Raw genomic sequence first — 24,106 nt, 5'->3', positions numbered from 1 at the left:
ACGTCGGACGGGATAGTACGTCCGACGTCAGGTCCCCTGCTTTGATGCAGGGCTCCGCAGTGAGCCCGCATCAAAGCCGGGACATGTCAGCTGTTTTGAACAGCTGACATGTGCCCGCAATAGCGGCGGGTGAAACCGCGATTCAACCGCCGCTATTAACTAATTAAATGCCGCTGTCAAATGCAGACAGCAGCATTTATCTACTGCATACAGCCGGGCAGCCAGAAATTACGTCATCGCTGACCCCCGTCACATGATCGGGGGTCGGCGATGCTTCAGTATTGTAACCATAGAGGTCCTTGAGACCTGATCCCGGCACACCTGATTTTCTGCTACATAGCAGCGATCTGATGATCGCTGTTATGTAGCAGAGGCGATCACGTTGTGCCTGCTTCTAGCCTCCCATGGAGGCTATTGAAGCATGGCAAAAGTTAAAAAAAAAAGTTAAAAAAAATGTGAAAAAATAAAAAAAACATAAAAGTTTAAATCACCCCCCTTTCGCCCCAATCAAAATAAATCAATTAAAAAAAAATCAAACCTATACATATTTGGTATCACCGCATTCAGAATCGCCCGATCTATCAATAAAAAAAAAGCATTAACCTGATCGCTAAACGGCGTAATGAGAAAAAAATCCGAAACGCCAGAATTACGTTTTTTTGGTCGCCGTGACATTGAATTAAAATGCAATAACGGGCGATCAAAAGAACGTATCTGCACCAAAATGGTTTCATTAAAAACGTCAGCTCGGCACGCAAAAAATAAGCCCTCAACTGACCCCAGATCATGAAAAATGGAGACGCTATGAGTATCGGAAAATGGCGCAAATTTATTTTTTATTTTTTTAGCAAAGTTTGGATTTTTTTTTCAACTTTTAGGTAAAAAATAACCTAGTCATGTTAGGTGTCTATGAACTCATAATGACCTGGAGAATCATAATGGCAGGTCAGTTTTAGCATTTAGTGAATCTAGCAAAAAAGCCAAGCAAAAAACAAGTGTGGGATTGCACTTTTTTTGCAATTTCACCGCACTTGGAATTTTTTTCCCGTTTTCTAGTACACGACATGGTAAAACCAATGATGTCGTTCCAAAGTACAACTCGTTCTGCAAAAAATAAGCCCTCACATGGCCAAACTGACGGAAAAATAAAAAAGTTATGTCTCTGGGAAGGAGGGGATTGAAAAACGAATACGGAAAAACGGAAAATCCCACGGTCATGAAGGGGTTAAAGACAAGATTAATATCCACAGGTGGGTTGGCCAGAAATACATCACCGTCATAAGCCTCCCTGTACTCCTTCCACAAGTCCTGATCGTGGATAACTCCGATGAAATTGGCATCAGATAGAATGGTCTTGGATGGGGCTCCAGGTACGGAATCCGCAGCATGGATTCAGGATAAAGCATCAGCCTTCCCATTACGAGAACCTGGACGGTACGAGACAACAAAGATAAAGGGCCACTGTCACCCCCTCCAGTCGTTATAAAGTAAAAGAGCCACCTTGTGCAGCAGTAATGCTGCATTTTAACAAGGTGGCTCTTTTAGTTTTAGGTGCATGTATTACCAAAATAAAGGGTTTTATATTTTCGCCAAAATACCTTTCTTTAGCCAGGGAGGCAGGTCCTCACCCCCCTGCTTGTAACGCCACATTGACGTCACTCAAATCTTCAGGGGTGCCGGGCACCACCCCCTCAGCGCTGTTTACCCATGAAATCCGGCGCCTGCGCTGTGTATCGCTGTTTGGTGCAGGCGCAGAGAGCTCTGGCCATCTGACGTCACAGCCAGGCTTGCAGACTGCGCCTGTGCGGCCGCCCTGCTTCTGAATCCCAGCCCCGCACTCTGCATAATTCATAACACACTGCGGGGCTGGGATTACCAAGGTGGGTGGCCGCACTCGCCGCACAGGCACAGTCTGCAAGCCTGGCTGTGACGTCAGACGGCCAGAGCTCTCCGCACCTGCACCAAACAGCGATACACAGCGCAGGCGCCGGATTTCGTGGGTAAACAGCGTTGAGGGGGTGGTGCCCGGCACCCCTAAAGATTTGAGTGATGTCAATGTGGCGTTACAAGCAGGGGGGTGAGGACCTGCCTCCCTGGCTCCCGTAGCTGTGGACTTGGGGACAGCTTCAGTTAACGCTGAGTTGCTCCTTGTTGGAAAGATATTCTCCTTGGTCTCCCAGTTGATAAATGGGTTCTGAGAATGCAACCAATGAATGCCTAAAATCACAGGAAAATGAGAAGAAATTAGCAAATTAGAAAGTTGCTCCTGATGATTAGGCTCCAACAAAATTTCAAGGGGTACGGTCTCCTGATCCACAGGCCCAGAGATTAAAGGTGACCCATCCACTGTTTCCATGGTAATTATAGAGGCTCTTTGCTGAATTTCAATACCATGTTCCTTGGCAAATGCGATATCCATGAAATTGCCACCTGCACCAGAGTCAATCATAGCTGCACTGGAAATCCACTGTCCTGAACACAGGATCTTAATAGGGAGAGAACAGTGAGAGTTCTTTTCCTTAAGCTCCTTGGGGGGTGAAGTCATAGAAAGTGAAAGGAATACAGCGTTTAAAGGCATGCTACATTCAGAGATGTCAGATTCATCATCACAGTTGTCATATTCTCCTACCGCTGCTAGCACTTTGTTAGGCCGCTTGGGACACTTGGGACAGTTGATTAAAAAGTGGTCAGACTGACCGCACTAGAAACATAGACTTTCACGAAGGCGATGCTCCCGGCGCTCATTAATCTCGCACCTCTGAACGGAATCAATTTGCATGGGCACCTCTTCCACCTCCCGAGAGGTTTTACCTGCAGGCTCTTTGGAAGGAAGGGAAAAGTTAGAAATACAGTTATATGCAGCAAACTTCTCCTGCCTACGCTCAGTAAGGCGAATGTCTATGCGCACACAATGCTGTATAAACGTTTCTAGCTCTTGTGGTGATTCAGAGCGAGCTAATTCATCTTTTACAATAGTAGACAGACCCCTTTTAAAAATAGGCAATTGTGCATAACTGTCCCAATTGGTATCTACCGCTAATCTCCTGAATTCAGTAGCATACTCAATAACAGAATGTTTAGCCTGGCGTAAAGACAATAAAGCAGATTCAGCGGTTGCACGGCGATTAGGATCATCAAACATTAATGCCATAGCGGCCAAGAAATCATCCAAGTTATTTAACCGTGGATCACGAGACGGTCATCGGATTCGCCCAGGCGAGCACTCGTAAGGTCAGCAGCATTATTACACTCAATACTTTGGATCTATCAGTAGGAAAACGGTCAGCATGCACATCAAAATATAGCATACATTGATTCACAAAGCCACGAAATTTGTTGCGATCACCATTAAATCTGAATGGGGGCAACTTAGGTGGGCTAGCTGGTGGTGGTTGCCCAGAGGGTAAAGTCGCTTGTGCAGCTATTTGCATGCTTATATCCTGAAAAGCCCTTCCATACTGGGACTCTATGCCAGCAAGTTTGTTTTCCTGGGCTGCCATGCGGGTGCTTAAGTCCTGCAAAGTTTGTCCAAACACTTGTTGATTGTGTTCAAAGCTTCCAAACTTCTTTTGCAGACCTTCCAAATCTTTCTGCAGTGATCTAATTATGAAAAACACCTGCTCTAATCTGCTTTCTGCAGTCATTGTTCCAGCAGTCTCCTCTTTTCTGGCTGGAGTATCCTGTAATAATTATAGGGGATAACTCAGGAGACTCTTTGCATGGAAGAAGACAACTACAGGACACAGTTTTATAAGTGGTAAAGTCTATATTATCACACGGTGATTCAAACAGGTGCAGAGAGAAACTCAAGTCCACAACACTTGGTGTAAATATTAAACGCAGCTTAAACAGTCTATAGGGAACTTCAGAGGAAAATGCAATCACGCAGAAAGTCTATGAAGCACAATTATTCTTGAGGATACTTGACACGAATAAGTCCTTGTTTTCGTCCAAACACAGATAGCTATGCTTATAAGGCAGTTCAAATAATATCTTAGCACAACCAGGGAGGCCTGGGTAATAGTCTCAGGTCTTTGCAGAGCAGCAACAGCTTACATGTCCAGCAAGTGCAGATGGAAGTAAACAGCAGATGAAGGAGGATTACTGGAAACTGGTATATGCAGCAGGAACTCAAGAGCAGAGTAGCAGGATCACCGCACAGGTTCACAGGAGCAGGTATGTAGCCAGGGAGTCAACAGGGTCAGGAGCTGGATGCAAGGCAGAATACTCTAGCACAGACTGAAGGCTGGGGTGGAGTTTTATAGCAGGAAGACACAGTGCACATGAGACCAAAGACGCCATCTTGGAAAAGGGCAGTAATGCACAAAAGGTAATAAAAATGTTCAGAGTCCTGACACAATGCTTCCATTCAGTGACAGCAAGCAGAGGAAGATGTGCTAGATGGATCTTATGTTTACCTATAGCCAGACAGGAGATTGCTAAAGCTAAATGTAAAGCAATCATTCTATTAATCTCATGAGTATCTCAGGGTCTCAAGCTGTTGTTTTTCCAGCCACTAGACCCATTGTGTGAATGGGAATAGTAGACCCAGGGGAGCTGTCACCCCATGGGGTCTCAAAGGCAATCCTAGGTGATGGGATGCAGGAATATTCTTCATTCTTTGAGCTAAAAGCAAATGTTTAAAGTGGAGGGTGTGTATACTTCTGCCCATTCAGGGGGCTGATCCCAGGGAGGGTAGGAAGAAGCCACATGTTTAGTCTTGGAGTTCGGAGAGGACATTGAAAGGAGAGGATTGAGAATGATGTCCTGGAGCACAGGGATGGATGGCCTATGTAGTTTTGGAGATCAGCTGCCAGCTGGGCTGGACATACGTGTTTCTGAGTGATCTGTCGTCTGGATTTCATGAACTTTCTTAACTGGATCTGTTGCTTCTGGATAGAGAAGATTGAATATTTCAATATTCAGTTCTGGTTACAATCTCTGAATTTGCAATATTCACCAATTAATTGGTCGAATATTTGCAGAACATAACCGAACGCCATTTATGTCAATGGGAGGCAAAAACAAACGCATATCCAACACCTTTTAACAGCCCCAACTGCTGCCAAAATACATCAAATGAGGGATAGACACCAGGAAAGTGGCCTCAATTCACCCACAGTACAAATTGTAGCATGACACTGCAGCAATCAGCCAGGCATGAGGTATCTGGGTCTGGGACAGCATTTACAGCTTTCAATTGAACATCACAGTAAGACGAGGTAGGTGAGGGATCGGTGTAGGCCTCCTTTGATGGGAGCCCTGATACCACATGCAACACTTCTACCTGCTTTCATGCTGAGCCACACTCAGGTGGCACAAATATCAGTTTTTTAGACTAACATTGTCAGAAAAACTTAAGGATAGTAACAAGGGTAGTTGAGTCCAAGGAAGTGGAGGCCTGATGGTCTCAGAGGCCTACTGCTACAGGCAACATGCATAAAGGACCCCCAACCAGGAGTGATCACATTTCCAAAATTTATTGGCAGACACCACCAAAATGGCATCAATTTCACCACAGTAGAAATAGTATAATAGGGACTGACAGGTCTTCCACTACACCAAATCGAGCAGATGGACACCCAACCAGGATTGTTCAGATTTCCAAAAATTATTGGAAGACAATACCAAAATGGCATCAATTTCACCACAGTAGAAATAGTATAATAGGGACCGACAAGTCTTCCACTATGCCCATTCCAGCAGATGGACACCCAACCAGAATTGTTCACATTTAAACAAATGAGGGACTTACACCACAGAAGTGGCATAAATTTCATGTGAGTAGAAATAGTATAATAGGGACCAACATGTCTTCCAGTACAGCTAACCCAGCAGATGTAGACCAACCATGACTGTTCATATTTCCACAAATTTGTGATAACATCATCAACAGCAGCCACTTTTGATGAAAGTTAGGCGGTCTACACCATCAGGGGACAGCTCTTATCCATCAGTTTGCCACCAGCAGCACTGGACACTTTCTGAGAGAACGCTGACTGCTAGGAATGATAATACCTCCAAGACTTGTGAGGCAAGATCAAGCCACTCATCCATTTTGGAATTCATATTCAGTTCTAGATACTCCTGCACCATCCTCTCCATTTGTTCACCATGTGTAAGACTTGGACTCTGTTGTGCTGGTGCATGAGCTGGTCTTAAAAAAAGTGTCAAAAGGACTCAGAAATTGCTTCTTCCACTTACACCACTGCTGCTGCTAATGTTTTAGCGTTGATTAATTGACGTGCCTGAGGTTGGAAGTCTAGAGCTGCGATGCGAACTGTGCTTCATTGCTGTCTTGGGTGAAAACTCTCTTAAGGTTGTGTTAAAGCATGTTACATAGTTCAGATGTTTCGATACTCCAGCATTCGAGGGCCAGTTTCCAGGGCACAAAGCATCTAGCAAAATGTGGTTTTATAATGTGGATCTAACAGTGTGGCAACCCAGTAGTCAGCAGTATTCTTAATCATAGCTATATGGGGATCATGTTGCAGATAGTGCACTAAGAAGGCACTCATGTCGGGCTGTACCATGAGGTCCAAGCCCATGCTGTGTTGATGGCTGGGTAACAATGATGCTTGTTTCCTCCATCCCCTCCCGCCAACCATGAACAACATAAAGGGGAGGATTATCTTCTTCATCTGGCAGTTGCTCACCCTTCACCTCTTCCTCCACCATTTGTTCCTCTGATCTTGCACCTTCAATAAGTTTGTTATCATCATCCCCCTCGTTTGCAGTAATCTACCCTCCCTCGGCACCCGCCAGTGTGATGAAAGTCTGGAACTTGGAGACAATGTTATTCCTTCCGCATCCTCCTCTGCCTCCCCCTCTTATTCTGAGACCAACAGGCTATTCAAAGTCTACTCCAGCATATAGATGACCGGAATAGTGATGCTGATGACAGCGTCATCAGCGCTAACCATCTTAGTAGCCATTTAAAAACTGTGCAGAAGGGTGCAGAGGTCCTTAATTTGTGCCCACTTCAAAAACATGATATGTGCCACGTCTGTACTGCATTGGCCCAGGCTATATGACATGACATACTGCGTCAGGGCTCCTTGCTGCTGCCACAGTTGCTACAACATGTGTAGAGTGGAATTCCACCATGTCGGCACATCGCATATCAACCTGTTAACTGGCATGGACAAAGACTTCTGTATCAATGCAAGTCGTTGACCTTAGGGGTGCGAACAGTGGAAATGAGCACACAGCTTATGTGATTTCTGGAGCAGCTCACCCAGGCCAGGATTATGGCAGAGAAAACGCAGTACCACCAGGTTGAGAATGTGTGTGAGCTTGCCTCGTCATAGGGCCACCACCAGGTTTGCAGCATTATTGAATGCAGTTTCAGCGGAGACAGCCATTGATCAAACTCAGCCTGGTGAGCTGTCCACAACTCTTCAGCTGTATAACTGCGATCTCCAAGGTACATAAATTTAAACACTGCCTGATTGCAGTGAGCCCTGGCTACACAGTATGGAGGTGGTGTAGATTTGCTCTGCACTGTTAAAACGCATGTCTCGTTAAGGCAGAGGTTGAGGGTGCAGGTGGAAACCCTACAGGAGATAGAGGAGGAGGCAGAAGCAGTGGAGGAAGGGTTAAATGTAGAGGCTTGTCCTGCAAGCCTTGGGGATTCCAAGACTTGTGGAGCAGTGCCTGCCTCCACAGCCACCAGAGTCACCCAGTGCCCAGTCAGCGAGATGTAACGCTTTGGCCATGCTTCCTCATCCAAGTGTCTGTGGTGAAACGTACCCTGGAAGGAACAGGCTTAGTCAAGGAACAGGTGAAGTTGTTTGCGACATGCTGGTGTAGCGCAAGCACAGCTTTCTTAGAATAGTAATGGCGCCTGGGCAATTGGTACTGGGGGACTGCATTGGCCAGCAGCTTTCAGATACCGTCTGTATCTTCCATGTGGAAAAGCAGCATTTCCGTGGCCAACGGATTGGAGATGGTGGAGTTCAACCTCTTAGCTTTGTCATGCTTAGGAGGAAACAATCTTTTATGTGACCACAACTGCAGATCTGTGGGCTGGCTGCAGTGCTGAGAGAGGGCGGAGTACGGTGAACCGGACAAACTGCTGGACCGTGAGAGAGGTGCAGGCAGAGATGTTACAGGGGATTGAGAAAGTTGTGGTGTGCTCATACCTGAGATGGGTCTAAAACAGCAGACATGACATCATCTGTTACAGCTGATGGTGGGCTCTCATTCAGCGTGACTGGAGCAAGTAAAGAACCCGAGGTTCTGTGGTTAAACACCAACATCTCAATAGTTGGCATGGTCAACGAGGAGGAGGAAGAAGCAGCAGATGCGATTGATGCGGCGGCTGATGGTTTTTGAGGTCCGCTGGTCTGCATTTGTGCGCAGTTGGGTTCCAACAGTTGTGCATGTGAAGGTTCATACATGCAGTAGTCAAATTATTGCACTTTTTACCTAAACTCAGTTTTTTTGCAAAGTTGGCAGATTATGTGAGTTGGCTCATCTTTTGCAGTGTCAAAAAAGGCCCAGGCTAGACAACCCTTGCCAACCCTATAAGCAGCAGACCTGCATACACTGATGGTCACAGCCACAGTTTTCTTGAGGATGCATTGCTCGTCGTGACTGCATCACTACGTGTCTGCGACGTATAGTGCAATCTAAGTTCCTAATCTTCCTCCTCAGATGACCTACTAAGCAGTGTGCCTGTATGTTCACACCAACTGGGATCTAACACCTCATCATCCTCTGTGTTATCACGTTCCTTGCCTTTGGAGTCGCCCTCCTCTTCCTGCCCTGACAGCACAATACAGTCCGTGTGAGCCTCAGATATCTGAGTCTCATCAGGATCACTTCCCCCTGGGGTTGTCTGATGACGACGGTCAGGATGCTGCTCAGACCCTTCTTTGTCCTGCCCCAATCCAAGCTAAAAAATGTTGGACATTGGGGCAGATTTCCTCTTCTAGTCTCTGTGAAGCTTTTGAGTGCACTTCTGATGACCATGGCATGGAATGTGTGAACAGCTCTTCAAACTCACCCATCTGTGGTTCCATACAGTCAACTGTACTTTTGGAGAGTTGGGAAGCAGGGGCAAGCAAGGGGAATTTGGTTGCCACCCCTGTGGACTGTACTGGGTGTGATGTTGAGGTGGAGGAAGAGGAGGGGAGGCCACTTGAAGCTGCGCTTACCATCCACTCGAGCACATGCTCTTTCTGGTCCTCATCAACAAGGCATACCGCTGTGCATCTGCCAAAGAAAGGTAGTGGAGTAGCCCATCCAGTAACAGAAATTGTCAGATGTCTTTGCACAGACCGTAATGTTGTTGGTTCACAAGTGCTTTCACTAACCTTACCACTTACCTTACTTACATCTTGAACACCAAGCCTAATTCCTCTTCCACCAAGGCCTCACTTTTTCCCAGGCATGTTGCCCAGATAGTAAGGTAGAAGCACAGTATTAGCAACGAAAAATTAGATTTTAAAATCTGCATCACCTTTGCAAACAGCGGCAGTAAATTCTAAGTTGAAACATGGCGTGCTGTATTTCGTTAGTCACAGAAGAAAAAATAGTTTGAGTGTGGATGAGGCCTGTATGAGAAAGAAGATATGCTACAAACAATGTACGATGTTAAAAACACATTCATTTTTTGTGGCCTCTGGATCAGGCCTCTATAACACACTAGATGCTACAAAATATTTGAATGTGAGATATCCCCCTACTGTGTAACGTTTAGCAACAGAAACATTTTTTTGATTATGTGCGTGAGGTGTGCGGACAGCTTAATTTCAACCCAACAAAATGACAAATTGTGATACGACGGGCTGTGTAACATTGCAACTGAATTTTTTTTTTAATAATTATAAAATATATAACATATACCTAAAAATATATGCATATAAATACCTGCGCTAAAAATGCACAAAAAAGACTAAATAGCTATTTACCTTTTTAAAGCAAGGGAAGACAAGATGCTGAAGATATGAAACTATCGGAATTGTGTCTGTAATTGGTCCGTACGTAAATTTTACCAGGATATCCCGACTCTAGGGACAGGAATAAATACACAAAGGTAGTATGCAATAATATATAAGAGCAATAACCGCGCTCGTAGAGCAGGGCTGCGAAACTGTGCTAAAAATAACTATGTTTAAAATTGCACGTGGTAGTAAAATGAGAAGGAGCTAATTACATACTGTTCAACGTGCGTTCTCTTGAGACTGAAGAATGCCGGCAATAAGCAACACACTGGTGCCTTCGTTCAGATGGTGGTAAAAATAATTCCTTAGTTGGTAAGCACCGATGTGCAAAAACATTAATTCCTTTGGCGTGCTGTCCCGGCCGGTAACAGCCGCCTATGCAGGGAAAAAAGTACCTGTGAATGCGCGCTCGAGAAACGTTGCAGCTGACAGGACCTTCGTCCTGTCAGCTGCAACGTTTCTCGAGCGCGCATTCACAGGTACTTTTTTCCCTGCATAGGCGGCTGTTACCGGCCGGGACAGCACGCCAAAGGAATTAATGTTTTTGCACATCGGTGCTTACCAACTAAGGAATTATTTTTACCACCATCTGAACGAAGGCACCAGTGTGTTGCTTATTGCCGGCATTCTTCAGTCTCAAGAGAACGCACGTTGAACAGTATGTAATTAGCTCCTTCTCATTTTACTACCACGTGCAATTTTAAACATAGTTATTTTTAGCACAGTTTCGCAGCCCTGCTCTACGAGCGCGGTTATTGCTCTTATATATTATTGCATACTACCTTTGTGTATTTATTCCTGTCCCTAGAGTCGGGATATCCTGGTAAAATTTACGTACGGACCAATTACAGACACAATTCCGATAGTTTCATATCTTCAGCATCTTGTCTTCCCTTGCTTTAAAAAGGTAAATAGCTATTTAGTCTTTTTTGTGCATTTTTAGCGCAGGTATTTATATGCATATATTTTTAGGTATATGTTATATATTTTATAATTATTGATTTAACTCCTGCCCCCTTATTGGTTTAGGGGCCATACCAGCTGCTTTTTGTGCATTTCATCCTCGTTTCCCATTAGCGCCGCTACACCGTTTATCTATATCTTGTTGAATTTTTTTTTTATTTTTTTTTAATGGGTGCTAGGTCAGCAGACAGTTTCATATCACTACAGTACTAAATGATAATGTGGGATACAGCAGGCTGTTTCATATTTATTTAATGAAAAAATATTATTTAGAATGTTGTACTCGTGCATTGAGCACAATAGAAGCAGTTCACAACACACTTGCACAAAGCTGATATTTGTGCCGCCTGAGTATGACATAGCAAAAAAACTGATCTGCTGCATGAGTTATCAGGGATCAGGCACTCAGCGGTCCCTCACCCAGTTCGTCTTATTTTAAACTTAAATTAAAAACTATAAAAGCTGACCAAGACCCTGATACCTCATGCATGGCCCATGGCTGACTGCTACTGTGCCTTTCTAAAATTTCTACTATGGGTGATTTTATCAGTCAGCTACCTGTGTTAATCTTTACCTTTTTCTAACATTTCTGGTCTACCAAGCTACTTGAGCCACCTGAGTGTGGCTGAGCAAAAAATCAGTTTGAGATGTTGCATGAGGTATCAGGTGTTATGACCCCAATGGCGAGGGTCTCAGAGGAACGTGGTAGTCTGCAGAGTACAAAAATCCAGCTCATAGGGCAGTGGTAACTGGGTTGACCATATATCTACTCCTAACGCCAACACTAGAAGTAGCCGGGGATCATTCCTACGTTGATTCTAGATGACACGCGCCAGCCGGAGAATCTAGCTACCCCTAGTAGAGGAAAACAAAGACCTTTCTTGCCTCCAGAGAAGGGGACCCCAAAGCTGGATAGAAGCCCCCCACAAATAATGACGGTTAGGTAAGAGGAAATGACAAACACAGAAATGAACCAGGTTTAGCACAGAGAGGCCCGCTTACTGATAGCAGAATAAAGAAAAGTAACTTATATGGTCAACAAAAACCCTATCAAAATCCACACTGGAAATTCAAGAACCCCCGAACCGTCTAACGGTCCGGGGGGAGAACACCAGCCCCCCTAGAGCTTCCAGCAAAGGTCAGGATATAGATTAGGAACAAGCTGGACAAAAATACAAAACCAAAACAAATAGCAAAAAGCAAAAGGCAGACTTAGCTGATATAACTGGAACCAGGATCAGTAGACAAGAGCACAGCAGACTAGCTCTGATAACTACGTTGCCAGGCATAGAACTGAAGGTCCAGGGAGCTTATATAGCAACACCCCTAACTAACGACCCAGGTGCGGATAAAAGGAATGACAGAAAAACCAGAGTCAAAAAACTAGCAACCACTAGAGGGAGCAAAAAGCAAATTCACAACAGTACCCCCCCCTTAGTGAGGGGTCACCGAACCCTCACCACGACCACCAGGGCGATCAGGATGAGCGGCATGAAAGGCACGAACTAAATCGGCCGCATGAACATCAGAGGCGACCACCCAGGAATTATCCTCCTGACCATAGCCCTTCCACTTGACCAGGTACTGAAGCCTCCGCCTGGAGAGGCGAGAATCCAAGATCTTCTCCACCACGTACTCCAACTCGCCCTCAACCAACACCGGAGCAGGAGGCTCAACAGAAGGAACTACAGGCACAATGTACCGCCGCAACAAGGACCTATGAAATACATTGTGAATAGCAAACGACACAGGAAGATCCAGACGAAAAGATACAGGATTAAGGATTTCCAATATCTTGTAAGGCCCAATAAAACGAGGTTTAAATTTGGGAGAGGAGACCTTCATAGGAACAAAGCGGGAAGAAAGCCATACCAAATCCCCAACGCATAGTCGGGGACCCACACCGCGGCGGCGGTTGGCAAAGCGCTGAGCCTTCTCCTGTGACAACTTCAAGTTGTCCACCACATGATTCCAGATCTGCTGCAACCTATCCAGCACAGAATCCACCCCAGGACAGTCAGAAGGCTCCACATGACCCGAAGAAAAGCGAGGATGGAAACCAGAGTTGCAGAAAAAAGGCGAAACCAAGGTGGCGGAACTAGCCCGATTATTAAGGGCAAACTCAGCCAACGGCAAGAATGTCACCCAATCATCCTGATCAGCAGAGACAAAACACCTCAAATAAGCCTCCAAAGTCTGATTGGTTCGCTCCGTCTGTCCATTAGTCTGAGGATGGAAAGCAGACGAAAACGACAAATCAATGCCCATCCTACTACAAAAGGATCGCCAGAACCTGGAAACGAACTGGGATCCTCTGTCTGACACAATATTCTCAGGGATGCCATGCAAACGAACCACGTTCTGGAAAAACACAGGAACCAGATCGGAAGAGGAAGGCAGCTTAGGCAAAGGAACCAAATGGACCATCTTGGAGAAGCGATCACATATCACCCAGATAACGGACATGCCCTGAGATAGCGGAAGATCAGAAATGAAATCCATGGAGATATGTGTCCAAGGTCTCTTCGGGACAGGCAAGGGCAAGAGCAAACCGCTGGCACGAGAACAGCAAGGCTTAGCTCGAGCACAAGTCCCACAGGACTGCACAAATGACCGCACATCCCTTGACAAGGAAGGCCACCAAAAGGACCTGGCCACCAGATCTCTGGTGCCAAAAATTCCCGGGTGACCTGCCAACACCGAGGAATGAACCTCGGAAATGACTCTGCTGGTCCACTTATCCGGGACAAACAGTCTGTCAGGTGGACAAGACTCAGGCCTATCAGCCTGAAATCTCTGCAACACACGTCGCAGATCCGGAGAAATAGCTGACAAGATAACTCCATCTTTAAGAATACCAACAGGATCAGCGACTCCAGGAGCATCAGGCACAAAGCTCCTAGAAAGAGCATCGGCCTTCACATTCTTTGAACCTGGTAAATACGAGACAACAAAATCAAAGCGGGAGAAAAACAATGACCAGCGGGCCTGTCTCGGATTAAGGCGTTTAGCAGACTCGAGATACATCAGATTTTTGTGATCAGTCAAGACCACCACACGATGCTTAGCACCCTCGAGCCAATGACGCCACTCCTCAAATGCCCATTTCATGGCCAACAACTCCCGATTGCCCACATCATAATTTCGCTCGGCAGGCGAAAACTTCCTAGAGAAAAAGGCACAAGGTTTCATAACAGAGCAACCAGGGCCTCTCTGCGACAAAACGGCCCCTGCCCCAATCTCCGAAGCATCCACCTCAACCTGAAAGGGAAGTGAGACGTCAGGCTGGCACAAAACAGGCGCCGAAGTAAACCGGCGTTTCAACTCCTGGAAAGCCTCCACGGCAGCAGGAGCCCAGTTAGCTACATCGGAGCCCTTCTTGGTCATATCCGTCAAAGGTTTCACAATGCTAGAAAAATTAGCGATAAAACGACGGTAGAAGTTAGCGAAGCCCAAGAACTTCTGAAGACTCTTAACTGACGAGGGCTGAGTCCAATCAAGAATAGCTCGGACCTTGACTGGGTCCATCTCCACAGCAGAAGGGGAAAAAATGAACCCCAAAAAGGGAACCTTCTGTACACCAAAGAGACACTTTGAGCCCTTGACAAACAAAGAATTTTCACGCAAAATTTTAAAGACCAACCTGACCTGCTCCACATGCGAATCCCAATTATCAGAAAAAACCAAAATATCATCCAGATAAACAATCAAAAATTTATCCAGATACTTCCGGAAAATGTCATGCATAAAGGACTGAAAAACTGAAGGCGCATTGGAGAGCCCAAAAGGCATCACCAAGTACTCAAAATGACCTTCGGGCGTATTGAATGCGGTTTTCCATTCATCACCTTGCTTAATGCGCACAAGGTTGTACGCACCACGAAGGTCTATCTTGGTTAACCACTTGGCACCCTTAATCCGGGCAAACAAGTCAGACAACAGCGGTAAAGGATACTGAAATTTGACAGTGATCTTATTTAAAAGCCGATAATCAATACAAGGTCTCAAAGATCCGTCCTTTTTTGCCACAAAAAAGAATCCCGCACCAAGAGGGGAAGAAGACGGACGAATATGTCCTTTCTCTAGAGACTCCTTGATATATGAACGCATAGCGGTATGTTCAGGTACCGACAGATTAAACAGTCTTCCCTTAGGAAATTTACTGCCTGGGATCAAATCTATAGCACAGTCACAGTCCCTATGAGGAGGCAGTGCACTGGACTCAGACTCACTGAAGACATCCTGATAATCAGACAAATACTCCGGAACTTCCGAAGGCGTAGAAGAAGCAATAGACACAGGCAGGGAATCCCCATGAATACCACGACAGCCCCAACTTGAGACTGACATAGCCTTCCAGTCCAGGACTGGATTATGGGTCTGTAACCATGGCAGCCCTAAAACAACCAAATCATGCATTTTATGTAAAACCAGGAAACGTATCACCTCGCGGTGTTCAGGAGTCATGCACATGGTAACCTGTGTCCAATACTGCGGTTTATTTGCTGCCAATGGTGTAGCATCAATACCCCTAAGAGGAATAGGATTTTCTAATGGTTCAAGAGTAAAACCACAGCGCTTAGCAAATGAGAGATCCATGAGACTCAGGGCAGCACCTGAATCTACAAACGCCATGACAGGATAAGATGACAGTGAGCAAATCAAAGTTACAGACAGAATAAATTTAGGTTGCAAATTACCAACGGTGACAGGACTAACAACCTTAGCTATACGTTTAGAGCATGCTGAGATAACATGTGTAGAATCACCACAGTAGTAGCACAAGCCATTCCGGCGTCTATGAATTTTCCGCTCATTTCTAGTCAGGATTCTATCACATTGCATTAAATCAGGTGTCTGTTCAGACAACACCATGAGGGAATTTGCGGTTTTTCTATCACATTGCACCGAATTAGGTGTCTGTTCAGACAACACCATGAGGGAATTTGCGGTTTTGCGCTCCCGCAACCGCCGGTCAATTTGAATAGCCAGTGCCATAGTATCATTCAGACCTGTGGGAATGGGAAAACCCACCATAACATTCTTAATGGCTTCAGAAAGGCCATTTCTAAAATTAGCGGCCAGTGCACACTCGTTCCAATGTGTCAGCACGGACCATTTCCGAAATTTTTGGCAATACACTTCAGCCTCGTCCTGCCCCTGAGACATAGCCAGCAAGGCTTTTTCTGCCTGAATCTCAAGATTGGGTTCCTCATAAAGTAAACCGAGCGCCAGAAAAAACGCATCAAGATCAGCCAATGCCGGATCTCCTGGCGCCAGCGAAAAAGCCCAATCCTGAGGGTCGCCCCGTAAGAACGAAATAACAATTTTTACTTGCTGAGCAGAATCTCCAGATGAACAGGGTCTCAGGGACAAAAACAATTTACAATTATTCACGAAATTCCTAAACTTAAACCTGTCTCCGGAAAACAGTTCAGGAATCGGTATTTTAGGTTCTGACCTAGGATTTCTGATAACATAGTCTTGTATGCCCTGCACACGAGTAGCCAGCTGGTCCACACTTGTAATCAAGGTCTGGACATTCATGTCTGCAGCAAGCATAGCCACTCTGAGGTAAAGGGGAAGAAGAAAGAAAAAAAAAAAAAAACTCAGAATCTTCTTTCTTATAATCCCTCTTCTGCAATGCATTAAACATTTAATACTGGCCTGGCAAACTGTTATGACCCCAATGGCGAGGGTCTCAGAGGAACGTGGTAGTCTGCAGAGTACAAAAATCCAGCTCATAGGGCAGTGGTAACTGGGTTGACCATATATCTACTCCTAACGCCAACACTAGAAGTAGCCGGGGATCATTCCTACGTTGATTCTAGATGACACGCGCCAGCCGGAGAATCTAGCTACCCCTAGTAGAGGAAAACAAAGACCTTTCTTGCCTCCAGAGAAGGGGACCCCAAAGCTGGATAGAAGCCCCCCACAAATAATGACGGTTAGGTAAGAGGAAATGACAAACACAGAAATGAATCAGGTTTAGCACAGAGAGGCCCGCTTACTGATAGCAGAATAAAGAAAAGTAACTTATATGGTCAACAAAAACCCTATCAAAATCCACACTGGAAATTCAAGAACCCCCGAACCGTCTAACGGTCCGGGGGGAGAACACCAGCCCCCCTAGAGCTTCCAGCAAAGGTCAGGATATAGATTAGGAACAAGCTGGACAAAAATACAAAACCAAAACAAATAGCAAAAAGCAAAAGGCAGACTTAGCTGATATAACTGGAACCAGGATCAGTAGACAAGAGCACAGCAGACTAGCTCTGATAACTACGTTGCCAGGCATAGAACTGAAGGTCCAGGGAGCTTATATAGCAACACCCCTAACTAACGACCCAGGTGCGGATAAAAGGAATGACAGAAAAACCAGAGTCAAAAAACTAGCAACCACTAGAGGGAGCAAAAAGCAAATTCACAACAATCAGGGCTATGAGCAAAGCAGGCTTATACCGGTCCCTCACCCACTACTGTGAGTCAATTGATGCCACTTTTCCTGTTGTCTTCCCCTAATTTTTGGAAATATTTGGACTCCAAATTGAGTCTCCTTCATGTGTGTTACCTAAATTTGTCAGGGCTATCAAAGAATGTATCAATGTTTTAGATAAAAATGCTGGTCTAAGCCCTGTCCTATGCATCCATGCTGCATAATCATACTATTTGTACTCTAGGTCAATTGATGCCACTTTTCCTTTTGTCGGTCCCTAATTTGTGCTGTTTAGGAAGCATTTTACCACCCCTTAAGGTGTTGTCTATGCATTTGGTTTTGCCTCCCATTGAATTGAATGGAGTTCGCATATGTTCGATTAACTATTTGGCGAACATATTCGGCTTACATCTAAACTTTTGACGAACCAAACCAAACCTTGAAAGGTTGGCTCATCTCTACTGCTGAACAAACAGGTGTATGCAGATTTAGGGAGAGTTTTTTGCCAAATACAAGTATAGCAAGGATTATACTTCAGCCTATGTAGAGGAAAACTCCCTGAACTCCCCTTTAATAACATTTAGAAGTATTGAAACCATGGGAAGAACTCATTTTTATTATTATTTTAATTTAATTTACATTTTTTAATTTTATTGTAAAGCTTTAAAAATCACAGGCATCTCCAGACACACAATTTGCAACCTTTAATGAAAATATAACTACCGTATTTTCCGGCGTATAAGACGACTGGGCGTATAAGACGACCCCCCAACTTTACCAGTTAAAAAATAAAATCTTCTTAAAAGTTGGGGGTCTTCTTATACACCGTATGTCGTCTTATAGGGCCGGTGAATATGTGCCTTTTGGGGGGGGGGGAGTGATCCTGATGAGGACGAGGGGGCGTCTCACAGGAAAGTGAGTATCCCCCATTACCTTATCATAGCGCTGCAGCGTGGGGTCTCTGTGCTGGGAGCGGCGGCTGCTGTGCTGTGGCGGCCCCTCTTCTGCAGTGTGGGGCCTCTGGTGCTGTGGGGCAGTGGCGGCGGCGTATCTTCATGCAGTCGGGGCTCCTCCGGCATCTCAGCCTGGAAGCCCCGCCGGCAACTCCATCGGTACAATGCGGTCAGGTGGCCTCCGGGAAAATGGCCGCTGCTCAGATTCAGATCTCGTCCCGAGATCTCGGGAGACGAGATCTGAATCTGAGCAGCGGCCATTTTCCCGGAGGCAGCTCAATAGGTGCGATGCGGTGGCCCGGCCGCTGGGGGCTGTGCATGCTCAGATTCAGATCTCGTCCCGAAATCTCGGGACACGAGATCTGAATCTAAGCAGCGGCCATTTTCCCGGAGGCCAGCGCATTACACCGATGGAGTTGCCGGCGGGGCTTCTAGGCTTTGAGATGCCGGAGGAGCCCCGACTGCATGAAGATACGCCACCGCTGCCACCGCCCCACAGCACCAGAGGCCCCACACTGCAGGAGAGGAGCCGCCACAGCACAGCACAGCACAGCAGCCGCCGCTCCCAGCACAGAGACCCCACGCTGCAGCGCTATGATAAGGTAATGGGGGATACTCACTTTCCTGTGAGACGCCCCCTCGTCGTCATCAGGATCACTCCCCCCCCCACCCACCATATACACCCGGCGTACAAGGCGATTCCCGGCGTACAAGACGACCCCCGACTTTTAAGAAGATTTTCAGGGGTTAAAAAGTCGTCTTGTACGCCGGAAAATACGGTAATAATCTTTTTCCATATTTCAATATTAAATGTAGCGATTTTTTTTTTTGCACGGCAAACAGCACATTGTCTGCATACTGGCCTATATTAACGTTTGTGCAAGAGCATATATGTAATTTTTCACACAGACTAATGAACTATTCTGGTCAGTTTTGCAGACCACAAAAGTGCATGAAATAGCAGAAAGCTCCTTCATCTGTCCACAATGCAAACCAGCACACAAGGCATAGTTACTCCCACTATTTATGAGCGTGATTGGACATGTTTTTAAAGCATCTGCATCTGTTCTTAGAATATTAAAAGGACACATCTAATGTTTTTTAATAAAAATCTACAGAAGTATTTTATTAATATTAACAACATTATAATTACAACAGAAAATAACCTTTAAAGATAATCTTAAAGAAAGCCAACATATACTTTTTCATTGGACTTTGACTTTTTTCTCCTAAATCTGTAAATTAAGTGACACTTTTGTGGTATAACTCGGTGCAGAATCTGAAAGAGAAATTAAAATAACAATATTTACTGTATTGTCATCAAAACAATAAAGGAAATTTTATAGTTTATCAAAGTTTCAAATATTCAAGAATAGTACATTGTTAAAGTGACTGTGCATTTGAAAATACAATTATGTATTTAAAGAAACAAACAAGGAGGTATTCCAAAAATCATCATATGTTCCTTTCATACCACTTTATTTTGCTCTCTATGTTTATACTATACATGAACATATCCTTGTAATATTTCAAAGTTAGCATAAGCTATGTTTATGTAATTTTTTAGTTTATGTTTTATACATCATAAATACTTTCTTTCAGTATAGACTTTTATGTTATAACTATCAATATGCAATACCAATCAAAAATTTGGGCACACCTGTACATGCAATGATTTTCCATGTTCTTATTGGAATTTGCACATTGTAGATTCACAATGAAGGCAGCTAAACCATGCAGTGATACTAATAGAAGTAAGGAGTAAATAAGCAGGTGTGAAACAAGCCAGAATATATGTTAAATGTTAGATTCCTCAAAACACCCCCATTTTGCTCTGATGATAGCTTTACAACTTCTTGGCATTTTCTCAATGCCAATTTGACCATTCATTTCTGAGCCTTGTAATATCCTCTTGGCAGTTAATGTTGAGATGTGTTTGCTTATTGGTGTCTGTGCATCATTTAGGAGGACTGTTGTGGCACATAATTCTAATGAACTTTTCCTTCTCAGCAGAAGACATCATTAGTGTACCTTTCATGGATTTGTTCTCATGAAAGCAGTATCCTCAGATATTGATGTTTTTTTATAAATATGCTTGATTATACCTTCAAGGTTTTAGCAATTCTTCTTGTCTTTTCTATTTATTTAGATGAGTGGTCCTTGCATCGCCGTTATATGGGACTATGTATCAACACTACTTCTTCAAAACACACCTGATGGTAATAAACATTTTCTGAAGGTTGATGATTCCATAAATGAACTCTTGATGTTTCATACTTTTTCACTGGAAACCATTCCAAGAACCGACCTAATGACAGTGCTTGAATCTCAAGGGGGTATAAAGCTGTCATCAGAGTAAAAGAGTACTTTATCCCCTTTGAGACAAAGCCTGTTTTCACCTTAATGACCAGGCCAATTTTTACAATTCTGACCACTGTCCCTTTATGAGGTCATAACTCTGGAACGCTTCAACGGATCCCGGTGATTCTGAGAATGTTTTCTCATGACATATTGTACTTTATGATAGCGTTAAAATTTCTTCGATATGACTTAATTTGAGAAAAAATAAATCATCCACATATTTACCAAAAAACATCATTACAAAATAAGTTAGAATCAGAAAATATTGCTCCTCCCACCAAGTCATGTACAATATAGCTAAAATGGGGGAAAATTTGGACACCATAGGATCGCTAAGGATCTGTAAGAAAAATTCTGAATTAAACATAAAAAAAAAATGTTTCAATAAATACGTAAGTGATCCAATGATAAATTGCTTGACCCGGTCAGAATAATTACTGAATCAGTCTAAATAATACGAAATCGCTCGAACAGCTAGATGACGAGGGATAGAAGAATAAAGATTAATCACATCACATGTAAAAAACTGATAATTTTCTTCCCAATAAAAATGCTCAAAACTTTGCAAAACAGAAGATGTATCCTTGAAATATCTAGGAATTCTAGAGACAAGTGAACTTAAATGATCATCAATTCATGAACTTAAATTTTCATTAAGTGATCCAATACTGGAAATAATCAGGCATAGGGGTGGAGGAAACAAATTTTTATGGACTTTGGGAAGTCCATGAAAGACTGGAATGATTGGATGATCAGGTAAGAGCCACTTGCTCACTTTAGTATTGAAAATACTTAATTCCACACCCTTATTTACAATGGTAGATAATGTCAATTTAAATGATGAAGTCGGATCACCAGCAGAATCATTTATGTAGATGAATCGTCTAAAATGGTCTTCACTAGATTAGTATATAATGCAATAATCAATATTACAGTACAACCACCATTATCAGATTGTCGCACTACAATTTTAGAGTTGAAGTTCTTTAACCCCTTCATGACCTTGGGATTTTCCGGTTTTCCGTGTTCGTTTTTTGCTCCCCTTCTTTCCAGAGCCATAACTTTTTTATTTTTCCGTCAATATGGCCATGTGAGGGCTTATTTTTTGCAAAACAAGTTGTACTTTTGAACAACATCATTGGTTTTAGCATGTCATGTACTAGAATACGGGAAAAAAATTCCAAGTACGGTGAAATTGCAAAAAAAGTGCAATCCCACACTTGTTTTTTGATTGGCTTTTTTACTAGGTTAACTAAATGCTAAAACTGACAAACCATTATGATTCTCCAGGTCATTACGAGTTCATAGACACCAAACATGTCTAGGTTCTCTTTTATCTAAGTGGTGAAAAAAAAATCCAAACTTTGCTAAAAAAAAAAAAAATTGCGACATTTTCCGACACCCGTAGCGTCTCCATTTTTAATGATCTGGGGTCGGGTGAGGGCTTATTTTTTTGCGTGCCGAGCTGGTGTTTTTAATGATACCATTTTGGTGCAGATACGTTCTTTTGATTGCCCGTTATTGCATTTTAATGCAATGTCATGGCGACCAAAAAAACGTAATTCTGGCGTTTCAAATTTTTTTCTCGCTATGCCGTTTATCAATCAGGTTAATCCTTTTTTTATTGATAGATCAGGCGGTTCTGAATGCGGCAATACCAAATATGTGTAGGTTTGATTTTTTTATTGATTTATTTTGAATGGAGCAAAAGGGGGGTGATTTAAACTTTTATATTTTTTTTATTTTTTTCACATTTTTTTTACTTTTTTTTTAACTTTTGCTATGCTTCAATAGCCTCCATAGGAGGCTAGAAGCTGGTACCACTCGATCGGCTCTGCTACATAGCAGCGATCATCAGATCGCTGCTATGCAGCAGAAATGCAGGCTTGCTATGAGCGCCGACCACAGGGGGGTGCTTACAGCAGGCCGGCATCAGTAACCATAGAGGTCTCCAGGACCTCTATGGTTACCATTCTGATGCATCTCTGACCCCCGATCATGTGACAGGGGTCGGCGATGCGCTCATTTCCGGCCGGTCGGCCGGAAGCGCTGGTTAAATGCCGCTGTCAGCGTTTGACAGTGACATTTAACTAGTTAATAGCGGCGGGTGAATCGCGATTTCATCCGCCGCTATTGCGGGCACATGTCAGCTGTTCAAAACAGCTGACATGTCCCGGCTTTGATGCAGGCTCACCGCCAGAGCCCTGCATCAAAGCGCGTTATCTGACCTCGGACGTACTATCCCGTCCGAGATCAGAAAGAGGTTAATGGCATTGTGCTGATCAATAGTCAAATTATTGTGAAAATCAGATTTTTTAATTTCAGCATCTAATGCCCTCAACTCTTTCTCTACCAAAGATTGAAAAACGTCCAAGGAAGAGACTCTTGACTGTAACAGATAATAAGATGCATTGTTAGTAGCAATTCTGATATCGCAATCCTGAATATAACACGGATTAAATCTCGGATCATCTAGGACAGGACAGGAACTGGAAACTTAGTAGTTGCACCAACACTAAAAAAGAATGTTGCTCAGGTACCTCCCAACAGGTAGAGGTGCCTTAAGTACTAAGTGCCTCCCAGCAATTGGCTGAGGACACTTTAGGAACGCATGCACTGTCTCTTTAAGAACCAGAAAGTTCCATTGCATGTGCCCTAAGTATGCTACTAGGAAACATGCAAAACAAGCAGAGAACAAGGATCTTACAGCATGGCCAGAGGTGGTGAGTAAGTTGGTGTCCATGCATGGTGGGGGATGGGAAGCCATGCAGGTATGCAACACATTCTGGTTAGTTTTACATGTTTCTTCTTGTTTCCATATGTGTTATTTTGTGTTTTTTTCTCTTAAGTCTGAATTTACAATGTGCACTTTTCAAGAACAGGAAACCATTGCATTAACAGGTATGTCCAATCTTTTGACTGGTACTCTGTATAATTTGTATATATTTTAAATATACTCCTTAAATCTGCAATTATTCTCTATTTGTTAGCTGACCTTTAGTGTACTGAATTTTGGAGCATTGAAATTGCTTCCATTTTTATAATTGTCCTAACTGATTGTGCAGTAAATCCTGTTACAGTACATAAAGTATTAGACAGTTTAAACATTAATTTCTCTCCGTTATACAGATACTATTGTGCAGTCTTCTATATAGTTATTTCTATAATAGAAGACATTTGTGTGTTTTGTACTATATATAAGGGTAAACATTTCTCCCTGTATAAGCAATAGATCTTCCTGGAGGAAACTGTGCTACTAAAGATACTCTTATCTAGCTTGATGCTCTGGAACAGAATATTGGTGCCATATGTTCTCCTTTTATAATAGGTGATGCAAAGGAGCCATTAACTTTTTTGCTTTAAAATCTCAGATTTTGCCATAGTCAGTTGTAAGTTTTAAAGGGAACCTGTCACCACGTTTTTGGAAGATGGGATAAAAATAG

General features: G+C 43.7%; 1 protein-coding gene across 1 annotated transcript in view; it reads right to left on the bottom strand.

Moving 5' to 3' along the window:
• Positions 1-19,080: 19,080 nt before the first annotated feature.
• LRRC2 (leucine rich repeat containing 2) overlaps positions 19,081-24,106 on the bottom strand; it is a 611,884-nt gene continuing 606,858 nt past the window's right edge. Inside the window, exon 9 of the mRNA XM_077280930.1 lies at positions 19,081-19,581. Within this exon, the coding sequence (XP_077137045.1) occupies positions 19,532-19,581 (50 nt within the window). The 3' untranslated portion in view covers positions 19,081-19,531. The remainder of the gene's footprint in view (positions 19,582-24,106) is intronic.

Source organism: Ranitomeya variabilis, chromosome 1 (assembly GCF_051348905.1).
Source record: "Ranitomeya variabilis isolate aRanVar5 chromosome 1, aRanVar5.hap1, whole genome shotgun sequence".
Classification (NCBI taxonomy): Eukaryota; Metazoa; Chordata; class Amphibia; order Anura; family Dendrobatidae; genus Ranitomeya; species Ranitomeya variabilis.
The sequence above is the reverse complement of the archived record's forward strand: the minus strand, read 5'-3'. Positions and strand labels throughout refer to the sequence as shown.